The sequence below is a fragment of the Macaca nemestrina genome, chromosome 9 (assembly GCF_043159975.1).
Source record: "Macaca nemestrina isolate mMacNem1 chromosome 9, mMacNem.hap1, whole genome shotgun sequence".
Classification (NCBI taxonomy): Eukaryota; Metazoa; Chordata; class Mammalia; order Primates; family Cercopithecidae; genus Macaca; species Macaca nemestrina.
The window spans coordinates 36301148-36313439 of record NC_092133.1 but is presented as its reverse complement, the minus strand read 5'-3'; the positions used below and the strand labels follow the sequence as shown (position 1 = coordinate 36313439).

Genomic DNA, 12292 nt, shown 5'->3' with positions numbered 1-12292 from the left:
TATCCTTGCGTGTAAACTCCATTTCCCAGGTTACCCCGGGACAAATCCGGGGGCGGAACTTCAGCGCTCCATGCTTGCGCCTGCGCGTGTGGTTGAGGATGGGCTGGCGGCAGGTCCGGGTCCGCTGGGTGGCACTGCAGGCGGCGGGCCATGGTGGTTTGGATTGAGCCGGGCCCGGCCGGGGCGCCGAGTCGGAGGGGGTGGCAGTGAGCGGCGGCAGAGGCTGCGGGGCTCGGTTTGGCTGACTGGGGAGTCGGCAGGCGGCAGGTAAGGGCGAAGCCTCGGCCCTTGCTCCCCATCCTAGTCCCTTTTTCTGGGTCGGGCAATGCCCTGGGGCCTTGTCTTGAGTCCGGGTTCCTGCTCTCTCCTCGCCCTGCCCTGCGGGGCTGCGCCCTCCTCAGCCGGAGCGCACCTTGCGAGCAACCGTTACGTTCAGAGCAGGAAGGAAGGAGGTCAAGCGACCCAACTCGTCTATTTCACAGATGTGGAACCTCAGATTCAGAGACCGGGTTTGACTTGTCCAAAATCTTCAAGATAGAGCCCAAACTGGAACCCGCGATTTTTGACTTCCAGTCCATCGCAGTTTCACCTCGCGGCTGTCATTGAGAAATAAAACCTTTTCCCGGTTTTTGTTTTGTTTTGTTTTTGAAAAGGAGTCTCGCTTTTTGGCCAGGCTGGAGTGCAGTGGCGCGATCTCTGCGCACGGCAACCTCCGCCTCCTGGCATCAAGCGATTCTCCTGCCTCAGCCTCCCGCGCAGCTGGGACTACAGGCGCGCGCCATCACGCCCAGCTAATTTTTGTATTTTCAGTAGAGACGGGGTTTCACTATGTTGGCCAGGATGGTCTCGATCTCTTGAGCCGCCCGCCTCAGCCTCCCAAAGTGCAGGAATTACAGGTGATTCCTCCCAAAGTGAGCCACCGCGCCCGGCCTTTTCCCGGTTTTTTAACTGTAGCTTCCAGTCCTGCGGTCCGATCCTCTTCGCGGCCTCCCATCCCCACTTAAGTAAGCTTTCTCAGGTTGAAAAAGCCGAACTCTGGTTGTGTGGGCCCGTCATCAAAAGATAAGCAGCCCCAAAATAAAGTTGCTACTTTTTCTTCTCAGCGTGTTACCCCAGAAGGGAGGTCTGCACGTGAATAAAATGCTACTCTTTATTGATGTCTGGTATCTCCTACTTGAGATTGCAAACATCCCGAGAGCAGCGTCCTTGTCCAGATGACATTGCCCACGACTTTGATCTCAGTTCACCTGACTTCTGATGGCTTTGCCGCCTGTCCCTCCCTGTCCCCTCAGTCGACTTTCCCCTTGGGAAACAGATGGTGACTTAGAGCCATGGGAAGAGGGAAGTGCTGTGGCCTGCAATCTCCTCCTGTCTGGTGGCAGACGACCACTATGGCCTGTGACTGTTACTGAGGGATGAGAGTACTCGGGCTTGTGCTTGGGGTGGTAGTAAAGCTGCGCTTTGCTCTGTTTCCTCCCCTGTTCACTGAGATTACCCCCTTCTTCCCTACACACATATTTTTGAATTTTGCTTTACCTCTATTTCCTGAGATGAAAAGTCTGGGCCAGGTGCGGTGGCCCGCCTGTAATCCCAGCACTTTGGGTGGCTGAGGCAGGCGCATCACCTGAGGTTGGGAGTTCGAGACCAGCCTGACCTACATGGAGAAACCCCGTCTGTACTAAAAAAATACAAAATTAGCCGGGCGTGGGGGCGCATGCCTGTAATCCCAGCTACTCAGGAGGCTGAGGCAGGAGAATTGCTTGAACCCAGGAGGCGGAGGTTGTGGTGAGCCCAGATTGTGCCATTGCACTCCAGCCTGGGCAACAAGAGCAAAACTCAGTCTCAAAAAAAAAAAAAAAAAAAGTTTGTATGTTCAGTTGCAGCCCACTTACTACATATATCAATTTCCTGGCATCCTGTACCCCATTAGCTAATGGAGAGAGGCCCTAGCTTCAGACTTTGTTCACCCAAATCTGTATCTGTGCATCTAGGAGCTTTCTATTTACACGGTTGGGCTGATTTCTGGTTGGGCTTGTTTTCAGAAATGACTTCTAGCTCCTAAGTGCCATGATTTTAATAACAGTTTGTATTTCTCTCTTTATTAATCAGACAGAATGATAGCAGGAGACACTTATTTAGAGTTATCACATTGGCAAGAGTGTCCTTGTTGGTATTTGTAGGACAGATAGACATCTGGCCAGGCTTTCCACTTCTGCATCCCTCCAGGTCATTCGTTCAACAAATATTTGAGTACTTCCATGAGCCAAGTATTGTGCTAAGTGCTTTATAAACATTTCATTTACACTTACCAAATACAGTTTGCCCTTCATACCTGTGAGCTTCACATCGCAGATTCAACCAACCATGGATTGGAAATATTTGGGGGCAGCCGGGCGTGGTGGCTTACGCCTATAATCCCAGCACTTTGGGAGGCCAAGGCAGGCAGATCACCTGAGGTCAGGAGTTTAAGACCAGCCTTGCCAACATTGTGAAACCCTGTCTCTATTAAAAATACAAACATTTGCTGGGGGAGGTGACGGGTGCCTGTAATCCCAGCTACTTGGGAGGCAGAGGCAGGGAGAATTGCTTGAACCCAGGAGACAGAGGTTGCAGTGAGCCGAGATCTTGCCACTGTACTTCAGCCTGGGCAACAGAGCAAGACTTCATCTCAAAAACAAACAAAAAAAGTGTTTATGTGTAGCATTTACTTTGTATTAGGTATTATGAGTAATCTAGAAATGATTTAAAATATATGGGAGGATATGTATAGGTTATATGCAAATACTATGCCATTTTATTTTATTTATTTATTTATTTATTTATTTATTTATTTTTTTTTTTTTTTTTTTTTGAGACGGAGTCTCACGCTGTCGCCCAGGCTGGAGTGCAGTGGCGCGATCTCGGCTCACTGCAAGCTCCGCCTCCCGGGTTCACGCCATTCTCCTGCCTCAGCCTCCCGGGTAGCTGGGACTACAGGCGCCTGCCACCTCGCCCGGGTAAGTTTTTGTATTTTTAGTAGAGACGGGGTTTCACTGTGTCAGCCAGGATGGTCTCGATCTCCTGACCTCGTGATCCGCCCGTCTCGGCCTCCCAAAGTGCTGGGATTACAGGCTTGAGCCACCGCGCCCGGCTATTTATTTATTTTTGAGACGGAGTCTCTCTCTGTCGCCCAGGCTGGAGTGCAGTGGCCAGATCTCAGCTCACTGCAAGCTCCGCCTCCCGGGTTTACGCCATTCTCCTGCCTCAGCCTCCCAAGTAGCTGGGACTACAGGCGCCCGCCACCTCGCCCGGCTAGTTTTTTTGTATTTTGTAGTAGAGACGGGGTTTCACTGTGTTAGCCAGGATGGTCTCGATCTCCTGAGCTCGTGATCCGCCCGTCTCGGCCTCCCAAAGTGCTGGGATTACAGGCTTGAGCCACCGCGCCCGGCCTATGCCATTTTATAACAGATTTGAGCATCCATAGATTTTGGTATCTGAAGGGAGGACTGGAACCAATCCCTCCGCAGATACGGGGGTTGACTGTATCCGTATAGTTACAGAATCAATAAGGGTGAGAGCTGGAAGGGACTTCAGCATTTAATCCCACTCCCTCACTGAATGTGAACACAAGGAGATTGAGTCCCAGCAGGGTTGAATGATTTGTCCGAGGCTACAGAACTGCTTAGGTTGAACCCTAAGGAATTGGGTAAATCTAGTCTTTGAGGCAGGCATTTCCTGTAGCGCTCAGGAATTTAGGACGTGGTTGAGAATGATCTGAAAAGTGGAGAACAGAAGTTTTTTTTTTTAAGACTAGAAGAGGTGTGAAGTAGCATATAATTCGAGTTTATTACAAATGAGGAATGCATTGGATTTGCATGCTATTACTACAAAAAGTATTTTGGCAAATAGGAAACTCTCCATTAGCTATAGAAAGGGAATGAACAGCGGTGTGGACAGTCCCACAGCCACCTAGATTTGTTGTGGGGTAATCTGTTTTGTCCCACTCTTACATTTGATTGTGGGTATCTACCACTTTAAAAATTCATGCTACAAGCCAAATCATGCCTCCAAACAATAGGGGTGGAAGTTTGAGCTTGAGCCTTTTTTTTTTAAATTTTTTTTGAGACGGAGTCTTACTCTTGTCTCCCAGGCTGGAGAGCACTGGTGTGATCTCGGCTCACTGCAACCTCCACCTCCCGGGTTTACACCATTCTCCTGCCTCAGGCTCCCAAGTAGCCAGGATTACAGGCATGTGCCACCGTGCCCAGCTATTTTTTTGTATTTTCAGTAGAGACAAAGTTTCACCATGTTGGCCAGGCTGGTCTCTAACTCCTGACCTCAAGTGATCCACCTGCCTCAGCCTCCCAAAGTGTTGGGAGTACAGGCGTGAGCCACCATGCCTGGCCTTTTTTTATCTTTTCTACACTCCCTTTAATTCTTTTAGCTTCCTAGGAGGTGACAGGAAGAGACGGTTTATTTATCCTGGTGCTGTGTAGGTCCCTACCGAATTGTGCTTTCTCCTCTGTAGACCTTGTCTGCTGAGTTCGTTTTCGCCTTAGAGCTTACAGGGCTTGTGCAAGGAGGTAATTAAGTGTTTTCTTTGAAAGGTCTTTTGTGGGGATGAGCCAGGGTGCAAGGAGAGTACAGTGCTCCAGTTACAGAATTGAAACCGTCCCTGCAGTGGAGCAGCCTCCTCCAGTTTCTGTTGGGTTTTGAGCTACCTGTTAAATAAGTCAATGGGGTTGTCAAGGACAAAGCAGCCCTCCCTGGCTGCCTCAGGGCAAAATCAGATAATTTTTCTTTCTGGTGAAAGTATTTAATCTGCAGAACTGATGAAACTGTCATCTGTTAGCGCATCTGTGTCTTCTGGTCATTGCCCAGGTAGCTGATCTCTTCCCATGGCTGCTGCATGAGGTAGAAACTGCAGAGAGGAGATGGAGGCACTGGTAGAGGTGCCACAGAAGCAGTGAACTGGGAAGTCTGGTTGGGCAGCTTGGGGCTAAGGCAGCAGCTGCAGAGAAGGTTCTTGAGTGTCTAATTAGACTGGGGCAGTGGAGTCCATCAGAGAGGTCAGGCCCCCAAGGCCTTCATGAATCAACATGGAGGTCCCCTCCCATTGCTCGTGACTCCTTCCTGTGGTTTTGGCTCAGAATACCTGGAGTTATCTTAGCTACCATTTCCTTAGGAGTGGGGCTGGGAATGGAACTGGAGACAAAGCATTTTCTGTCATGCAAGGGGTAGCTGGCTGTCCTGACAGGAGACAGGGAATGTCATGCTACCAGGTTGAGTCGGCTAGCCTGTGACGTCAGCCCAGAGGGAATAGGAAGGAAGAGTATCTTTTGCCAAGACTTAAATAGCACCAGGGAATATCTCGGTGCAGGATCCACATTCTGTGTACTCATTCCTCCACTGGCTGTTCTTTGGTGAGGAGTAATCGTCTGAAGGTAGGTTGATGCGCCAACGCAGTCAGGAAGCCTGGGCGATCTCTGCTACGGTGGCCATGCCCAGAGACACAGTGGGTAGCTTTGTCCATGTGGGCCACACTCCACCCAAAGGTCTGTCTACACAGACAATTCCTAAGACTGCTTTGGTTTGGAGCGGCCTTTCTCACCCTTCCCTGTGGCCTGTTGCTTTAGGTGTGCATCACCTTGGATTTGCTATGCAACCATGTGGTGTAATATAAGTACGATTTCTGCAGGCTCAGAACTGTCAGTCTTACCCCCTTAATCTGGTTGGAACATGGGCACTGTCCGTAGAAAAATGAAGTAACCTCCCTACTTCTCATAGTTGGTGACTGGCCTAGCTGGGTCTTAGTCTCAGGTCTTTGCCCTCCCAGTGAGTACTCTAGGCCTTCCCACTAGCGGGTTGGGAAGGGAGGGCTCAGACTAGATCCTCACAATGGTGTGCTCTCCTAGGAACCATGCGAGGCCAGCGGAGCCTGCTGCTGGGCCCAGCCCGCCTCTGCCTCCGCCTGCTTCTGCTGCTGGGCTACAGGCGCCGCTGTCCACCTCTGCTCCGGGGTCTAGTACAGCGCTGGCGCTACGGCAAGGTCTGCCTGCGCTCCCTGCTCTACAACTCCTTTGGGGGCAGTGACACTGCTGTTGATGCTGCCTTTGAGCCTGTCTACTGGCTGGTAGACAATGTGATCCGCTGGTTTGGAGTGGTGAGTGATGTCCAGGGAGCAGGAAAAGGGGTATTGTGGGGAGCAGAGGGACATCTCTCTGACAGACTCAACCCAGGTTTTGGAGGCCGGCCCCCACCCCTAGGGAAACTCTGAGTCTGCTTTGGGCATAGCTCTTGCGCTATGTCTCCCTGACCTTGCTGGTGTTGGCAGGTGTTCGTAGTCCTGGTGATCGTGCTGACAGGCTCCATTGTGGCTATCGCCTACCTATGTGTCCTGCCTCTCATCCTCCGAACCTACTCAGTGCCACGACTCTGCTGGCATTTCTTCTATAGCCACTGGAATCTGATCCTGATTGTCTTCCACTACTACCAGGCCATCACCACTCCGCCTGGGTACCCACCCCAGGTGGGTCCTCACAGGGGCACTGGGGGAAGTTGCTGGCTATGGGACCTGGTCCCAGGAGTGGGGAGAGTACCTTGGTATGTTTTGAGACAGAACTGGTGCTGCCACAGTTATGCTCTCCCTTCACACAGGGCAGGAATGATATCGCCACGGTCTCCATCTGTAAGAAGTGCATTTACCCCAAGCCAGCCCGAACACACCACTGCAGCATCTGCAACAGGTGGGTCTTGGCTTTGCTCTCTGGGAATCCCAGCTGTGGCCCTTCTGCTGTAGCCCTAGGGCAAAACCTCACCTTGAGTTTGCTAAGACATAGGTGAAGCACCCATCATGTCCCAGGCGATGTGCCCTCTTGTCCTGACACCTCATCCTTACGACGGTCCTGTGAGTTAGGCATTATTACCACTTGTGAAAACCGAGGTTTGGAGAGATGAGTTACCTTGTCCAGTATCTTATAGCTATTAAACTGCAGAGCTGGGTTTGAAGCAAGGCCTGGCTGTCTTCAAAGTCTGTGCCCTTTCCACCTCAGCAGGATGATGTCAGAATTGGCACTGACATCTCAAGAACTTTGGCCACCGTAACAGAGCCTGTGTCCCTTCCTCACAGGTGTGTGCTGAAGATGGATCACCACTGCCGTATCCTTTTGCTTCCTCTTCTGCCTGAGGCCTTCCTTAGCTCCAGAGTACTGTACAGGGTTAATGACCACCATTTTAGCATCACCCTGCAGAGAACACTGGAGTTGAGGAGTTGTGGGGGCTGACCATCTCCTGGGGGAGCAGGAAGCTCACACTCTAGGACAGATCTTCTTGGAGCAAGGAATCTTTTAACAGCTCTTTCTTTTCTAAACTCTCATGCTAACAGCTATTGGATGGAAAGAGATGTTTGAGCTTCTGTGGTTGATCACTGGGTACGCCAGATAGAACTATGGGTCCCCGTCTGCTGTTCCACACAGATGTCTGGCTGACTCCAGCTAGGCGGAAATATCGGCAGATTCATTTTAGTGAAGGATTTCAGTTTCTGTGACTTCCTGGTGGGACCTGAATGCTCTGAAAAGCTTTGAGCACTTCTACCTCAACCTTGGGTGTAAAGTCTTGTATTTTCTTGCCTTTGGAAAGTAGTTCTTAGTGACTGGAAGCCTGAGGCTTGGGTGATGTTGTCACGAACCAGGGATGAATCCGAGGGGCCTGGACACCGCCTGAAATTGTGTTTGATTCTAGTCCTTAATCATTTCCCAACCAGCCTGGCTAAACAATTGTGTGGGCCACTATAACCATCGATACTTCTTCTCATTCTGCTTTTTCATGACTCTGGGCTGTGTCTACTGCAGCTATGGAAGTTGGGACCTTTTCCGGGAGGCTTATGCTGCCATTGAGGTGAGCTCGTTGTCAGGAATAGGGCAGCTTGGTAGTGCAGAACTTTGAGATGTAGAATCTGTCCCTAAGGAATGGGGCAGTAGCACCCCATCCTAGAGGCGTGAGAGTATAACCAGCACTGTTTTCCATCCCCTTAGAAAACGAAACAGCTCGACAAGAACAAACTACAGGCGGTTGCCAACCAGGTGGGCTGTCCCCACCCCACTGCCTCCTGCTGCTCAGGCCTGGGGGCATAGAGTTGCTCAGGCAACTGGGGCCGACCTGCCCATTTAGTTGTAGAGGCTGCTGAGAGGCCACTGTAGACCAGATCAGGAGTGTTCAGGCAGACTGGCTGTGGTGGGTAAACTAAGTGACCTACAGGCAAGCTGGAAGTTCCTGGTATTTGACAGTTTTGGCTATCTATCCCATCATCACCTCTCTTCGGCCGAGCAAGCAATCTGCCTTGGTGACGGCCTGAGCAGCAAGGAGTCTGTGTTAGTCTGTGTAATGGGGTTCCAGGGGACAGAGATCAGGCTGAGCCAGTCTGATCATCCCTTGCACCTGGTCTATCTACATCTGGATCATCCCTGCCCCCCAGTACCTTTTAGGACTCCTTAATCTGCTGAGCCCATCTTGGGCCCATATTGATTGTATTTCTGCTGCCGTTTCACAGTCCCTAGTGGTTCTCCTCACTCCAGTCAGTCCATTCTGGGTATGGTCTGGTCTCCTCTCTTGGGGATGCAGCCGCGCAGTGAAGGAGTTCTGGCTGGGGATTGGAGTGGCTTCCCCTGGAGCCCCATCTGTGTTGTCACTCTAAAGGCCCAGGGTCAGCTCCTCCTGTGCTTCACCATCCTGTCCAGACCCTGCTCTGCTGCCCGGTGTTTGTCCATGTGGTGATGCCGCTGGGCTTGGTCCACCCATCTTCGCTGCTACCCTGACTCCTCTGTGGCTTTACCCCGTTTTCTCTGCCTGGGTTTGGATCACTTCCTGCCTATAGGTGCTGGGGCCGTTGCTGGAGACCCACGGAGCAAATGAGCCAGCTTTGCTGTTTTCTTTTTCTAGACTTATCACCAGACCCCACCACCCATCTTCTCCTTTCGAGAAAGGATGACTCACAAGAGTCTTGTCTACCTCTGGTTCCTGTGCAGGTATTTAATTTTGATAGTTTTAAGGGAGGGGAAGCTTCAGAAAAAAAGTTTTTTAGGTGCCCACATGCAGGCGGAAACCCATTCCTAAGTGAACTGCTACTGTTTTAGTCTAATTTAGGTTGGCAAAGAGCCAGCACTTTTCTAAAGCATTTCGGGGCAGGGAGCACTGAGGATAGTGGCATTGTTTATTACTAAGCACATGGATACAAGTATATGCTTGATATGTAACCAAAGTAAGTTAAACTCCTTATTTATAGATGAGGAAAACTGAAAATTGGGGGCCAAGGGGCGGTGAAGTGACTTGTTCTATGATACACAGCTAGTAGGAATAGTAGCACTGGAATTTGAATTTCTTGCCATCCCATTCCAACCCTGGGTGCTTTTACTACCTCCCACTATCTCCCAAGCATGGGTATTTTAGGAAATATAGAACATTTTCTCAGTAATACAGACTTCTCTACTCTCCTTTCTGCATACTCTCTTATTTTCCTTTAACAACAACAGAGATGGAGTCTTGCTATGTTGCCCATGCTAGACTCAAATGATCTTCCTATCTCAGCCTCCCGAGTTGCTGGGACTACTAGGCATGAGCTACTATGCCTGGCTTCACATCATTTATTCTTAGGCCACTTTGATGCTTTTTCATTGATGCTCTTTATAGACATAATGAAGTAAAAGTTTATCTAGGATATATGCTGGGAGGTGAGGAAGACTTAGGTAGAGAGGTTACAAGCCAGTTGTTACTGCTTAGCTCAATTTCAGACATACTTCCTCCAGCCCTCTCTAAACTACCCACCAGTCTTTGCCCCTCTTTTCTTAGTTCTGTGGCACTTGCCCTGGGTGCCCTAACTGTATGGCATGCTGTTCTCATCAGTCGAGGTGAGACTAGCATCGAAAGGCACATCAACAAGAAGGAGAGACGTCGGCTACAGGCCAAGGGCAGAGTGAGTAGGGTTAAAGGCTCCGGGTGGGTAGGTGGGTAACTGAACCTGCTCTCCTATGGGCAGGGCTGACTAGGGTAAGCATTGTAAAAGGCCAGAACTACTCTACCTGAGCTTTAGCTTAGCCAGTTTAGTCTCAAAAATTAGAAGTTCAAAGAAACGTGTTTTTCTTGGCTCCAGGTATTTAGGAATCCTTACAACTACGGCTGCTTGGACAACTGGAAGGTATTCCTGGGTGTGGACACAGGAAGGTAATGTAAGACACACAGACTAATGCGGTCCAACAGAATGCTGTGATGAGAAAGATGTTCTGTGCCTGTGAGCACTTAGAATATGGCTAGTAGCTACTGTGTTAGCACAGTTCTAGACTCTACGAATAGAGATCATTGTTCATTTGAACCTAAGAGGCTTGAGGCCAACACTGTGTGGTTTTAAGTAACAGATAAGGCTTCAACATGACTACGGTAGAATCCTAGGAAAGCTGTGCTCAGGAAGGGGCCTCTGGTTGTAGGATTCGGTGGCCACCAGTCACCTCTCACTTGGAGAGCAGTGTCTAGAGTTCAAGCCAATGATTTGTGAGATGAAAATAATCTACTTGTCACAGAGGCCCTAAGACAGTAATTGGAGCTACCTCTCAGCCCAAGACAAGGGGAAACAATTTTTCTTTCTTTTTTTTTTTTTTTGAGACGGAGTCTCGCTCTGTTGCCCAGGGTGGAGTGCAGTGGCGCGATCTCGGCTCACTGCAAGCTCCGCCTCCGGGGTTCACACCATTCTCCTGCCTCAGCCTCCCAAGTAGCTGGGACTACAGGTGCCCGCCACCACACCCGGCTAATTTTTGTTTTGTATTTTCCGTAGAGATGGGGTTTCACCATGTTAGCCAGGATGGTCTTGATCTGACCTCGGGATCCGCCCGCCTCGGCCTCGCAAAGTGCTGGGATTACAGGTGTGAGCCACCGCGTCTGGCTGGGGAAACAATTTTTCAAATGGCAATTACTGAGGCGATAACAATTAGATGAGCAGACGTGCCTTCCCTCCACCCTTTCCCATGTACATGACACTCCTATCACTGTGCTTAAAGTGGACCTTTAGAAGTTGAGCTCGAAACCTCAAAAGGCCTTCAAGGCACCAAAAGGTACATTTGTTGGATAAAATTGGGCAGAAAAAATTAGAACTTTTGTTACTTTCATGATTGACATCAAGGTAGCTTCAGGATACCTTGATGTATGCTTGTTAAGGAATGATGATCGGGAAGGACCAAGAATTCTTGGAACTCAGAGACATTTCTCTTTTCTCTTCTAGGCATTGGCTTACTCGGGTGCTCTTACCTTCTAGTCACCTGCCCCATGGGAATGGAATGAGCTGGGAGCCCCCTCCCTGGGTGACTGCTCACTCAGCCTCTGTGATGGCAGTGTGAGCTAGACTGTGTCAGCCACGACTTGAGCACTCATTCTGCTTCCTATGTTATTTCAAGGGCCTCCAAGGGCAACTTTTCTTGGAATCCTTGATCAAAAAGAGCCAGTGGGCCTGCTTTAGGGTACCATGCAGGACAATTCAAGGACCAGCCTTTTTGCCACTGCAGAAGAAAGACACAATATGGAGAAATCTTAGGACTGACATCCCTTTACTCAGGCAAACAGAAGTTCCAACCCCAGACTAGGGGTCAGGCAGCTAGCTACCTACCTTGCCCAGTGCTGACCAGGACCTCCTCCAGGATACAGCACTGGAGTTGGCCACCACCTCTCCTACTTGCTGTCTGAAAAAACACCTGACTAGTACAGCTGAGATCTTGGCTTCTCAACAGGGCAAAGATGCCAGACCTGCTGCTGAGGTCACTGCCACTTCTCACATGCTGCTGAAGGGAACAAAAATAAAGGTATTCGATTTTTAAAGATATGTAGCTTTTCACTCTCTGCCTCACAATAGGGCAGGGAAGGGGAAAGTCAGGGTCAAAACCTAGTGAGTAGGTGTTCTGGTCATGCCTCCTTTTTTTTTTTTGGAGACGGAGTCTCACTCTGTCTCCTAGACTGGAGTGCAGGGGTGCGATCTCGACTCAGTGCAACCTCCGCCTCCCAGTTTCAAGTGATTCTTGTGTCTCAGCCTCCCAAGTAGCTGTGATTAAAGGCGTGTGCCACCATGTGTAATTTTTGTATTTTTAGTAGAGATGGGGTTTCACCCTGTTGGCCAGTCTGGTCTTGAATTCCTGACCTCCAGTGATCCATGCGCCTCAGCCTCCCCAAATGCTGGGATTATAGGCATCGGCCACCATGCCCAATCTAATTTTTTAAAAATTATTTGTAGAAATGGGTTCTTGCTGTATTGCCAGGGCTAGTCTGAAACTCCTAGCCTCAA

The 12292-nt window shown here is 49.9% G+C and overlaps 2 protein-coding genes across 8 annotated transcripts in view; one reads left to right on the top strand and one right to left on the bottom strand.

Annotated features, from left to right (window-relative positions):
• The first annotated feature begins 87 nt into the window (after positions 1 to 87).
• LOC105478447 (zinc finger DHHC-type palmitoyltransferase 16) lies at positions 88 to 12084 on the top strand. Of its 7 annotated transcripts, XM_011735746.2 has the most exons (11): positions 88 to 267; positions 5895 to 6142; positions 6314 to 6508; positions 6637 to 6725; positions 7109 to 7137; positions 7742 to 7875; positions 8013 to 8060; positions 8917 to 9002; positions 9823 to 9946; positions 10124 to 10194; positions 11243 to 12084. In XM_011735746.2, the coding sequence occupies exons 2-11, from the start codon at positions 5900 to 5902 to the stop codon at positions 11355 to 11357; spliced, it is 1134 nt and encodes a 377-aa protein (XP_011734048.1). In that variant the 5' UTR covers positions 88 to 267; positions 5895 to 5899; the 3' UTR covers positions 11358 to 12084. The 7 variants fall into 7 exon arrangements, with proteins under 7 accessions (XP_011734048.1, XP_011734050.1, XP_011734052.1 ...); XM_011735748.2 differs by lacking the exon at positions 8013 to 8060; XM_011735747.2 differs by lacking the exon at positions 88 to 267 and having other exon boundaries at positions 3353 to 6142.
• LOC105478448 (MMS19 homolog, cytosolic iron-sulfur assembly component) overlaps positions 11670 to 12292 on the bottom strand; it is a 42512-nt gene continuing 41889 nt past the window's right edge. The window contains exon 32 of the transcript XR_985312.3: positions 11670 to 11795. The gene's annotated coding sequence lies outside the window, so the exon portion shown is untranslated. The remainder of the gene's footprint in view (positions 11796 to 12292) is intronic.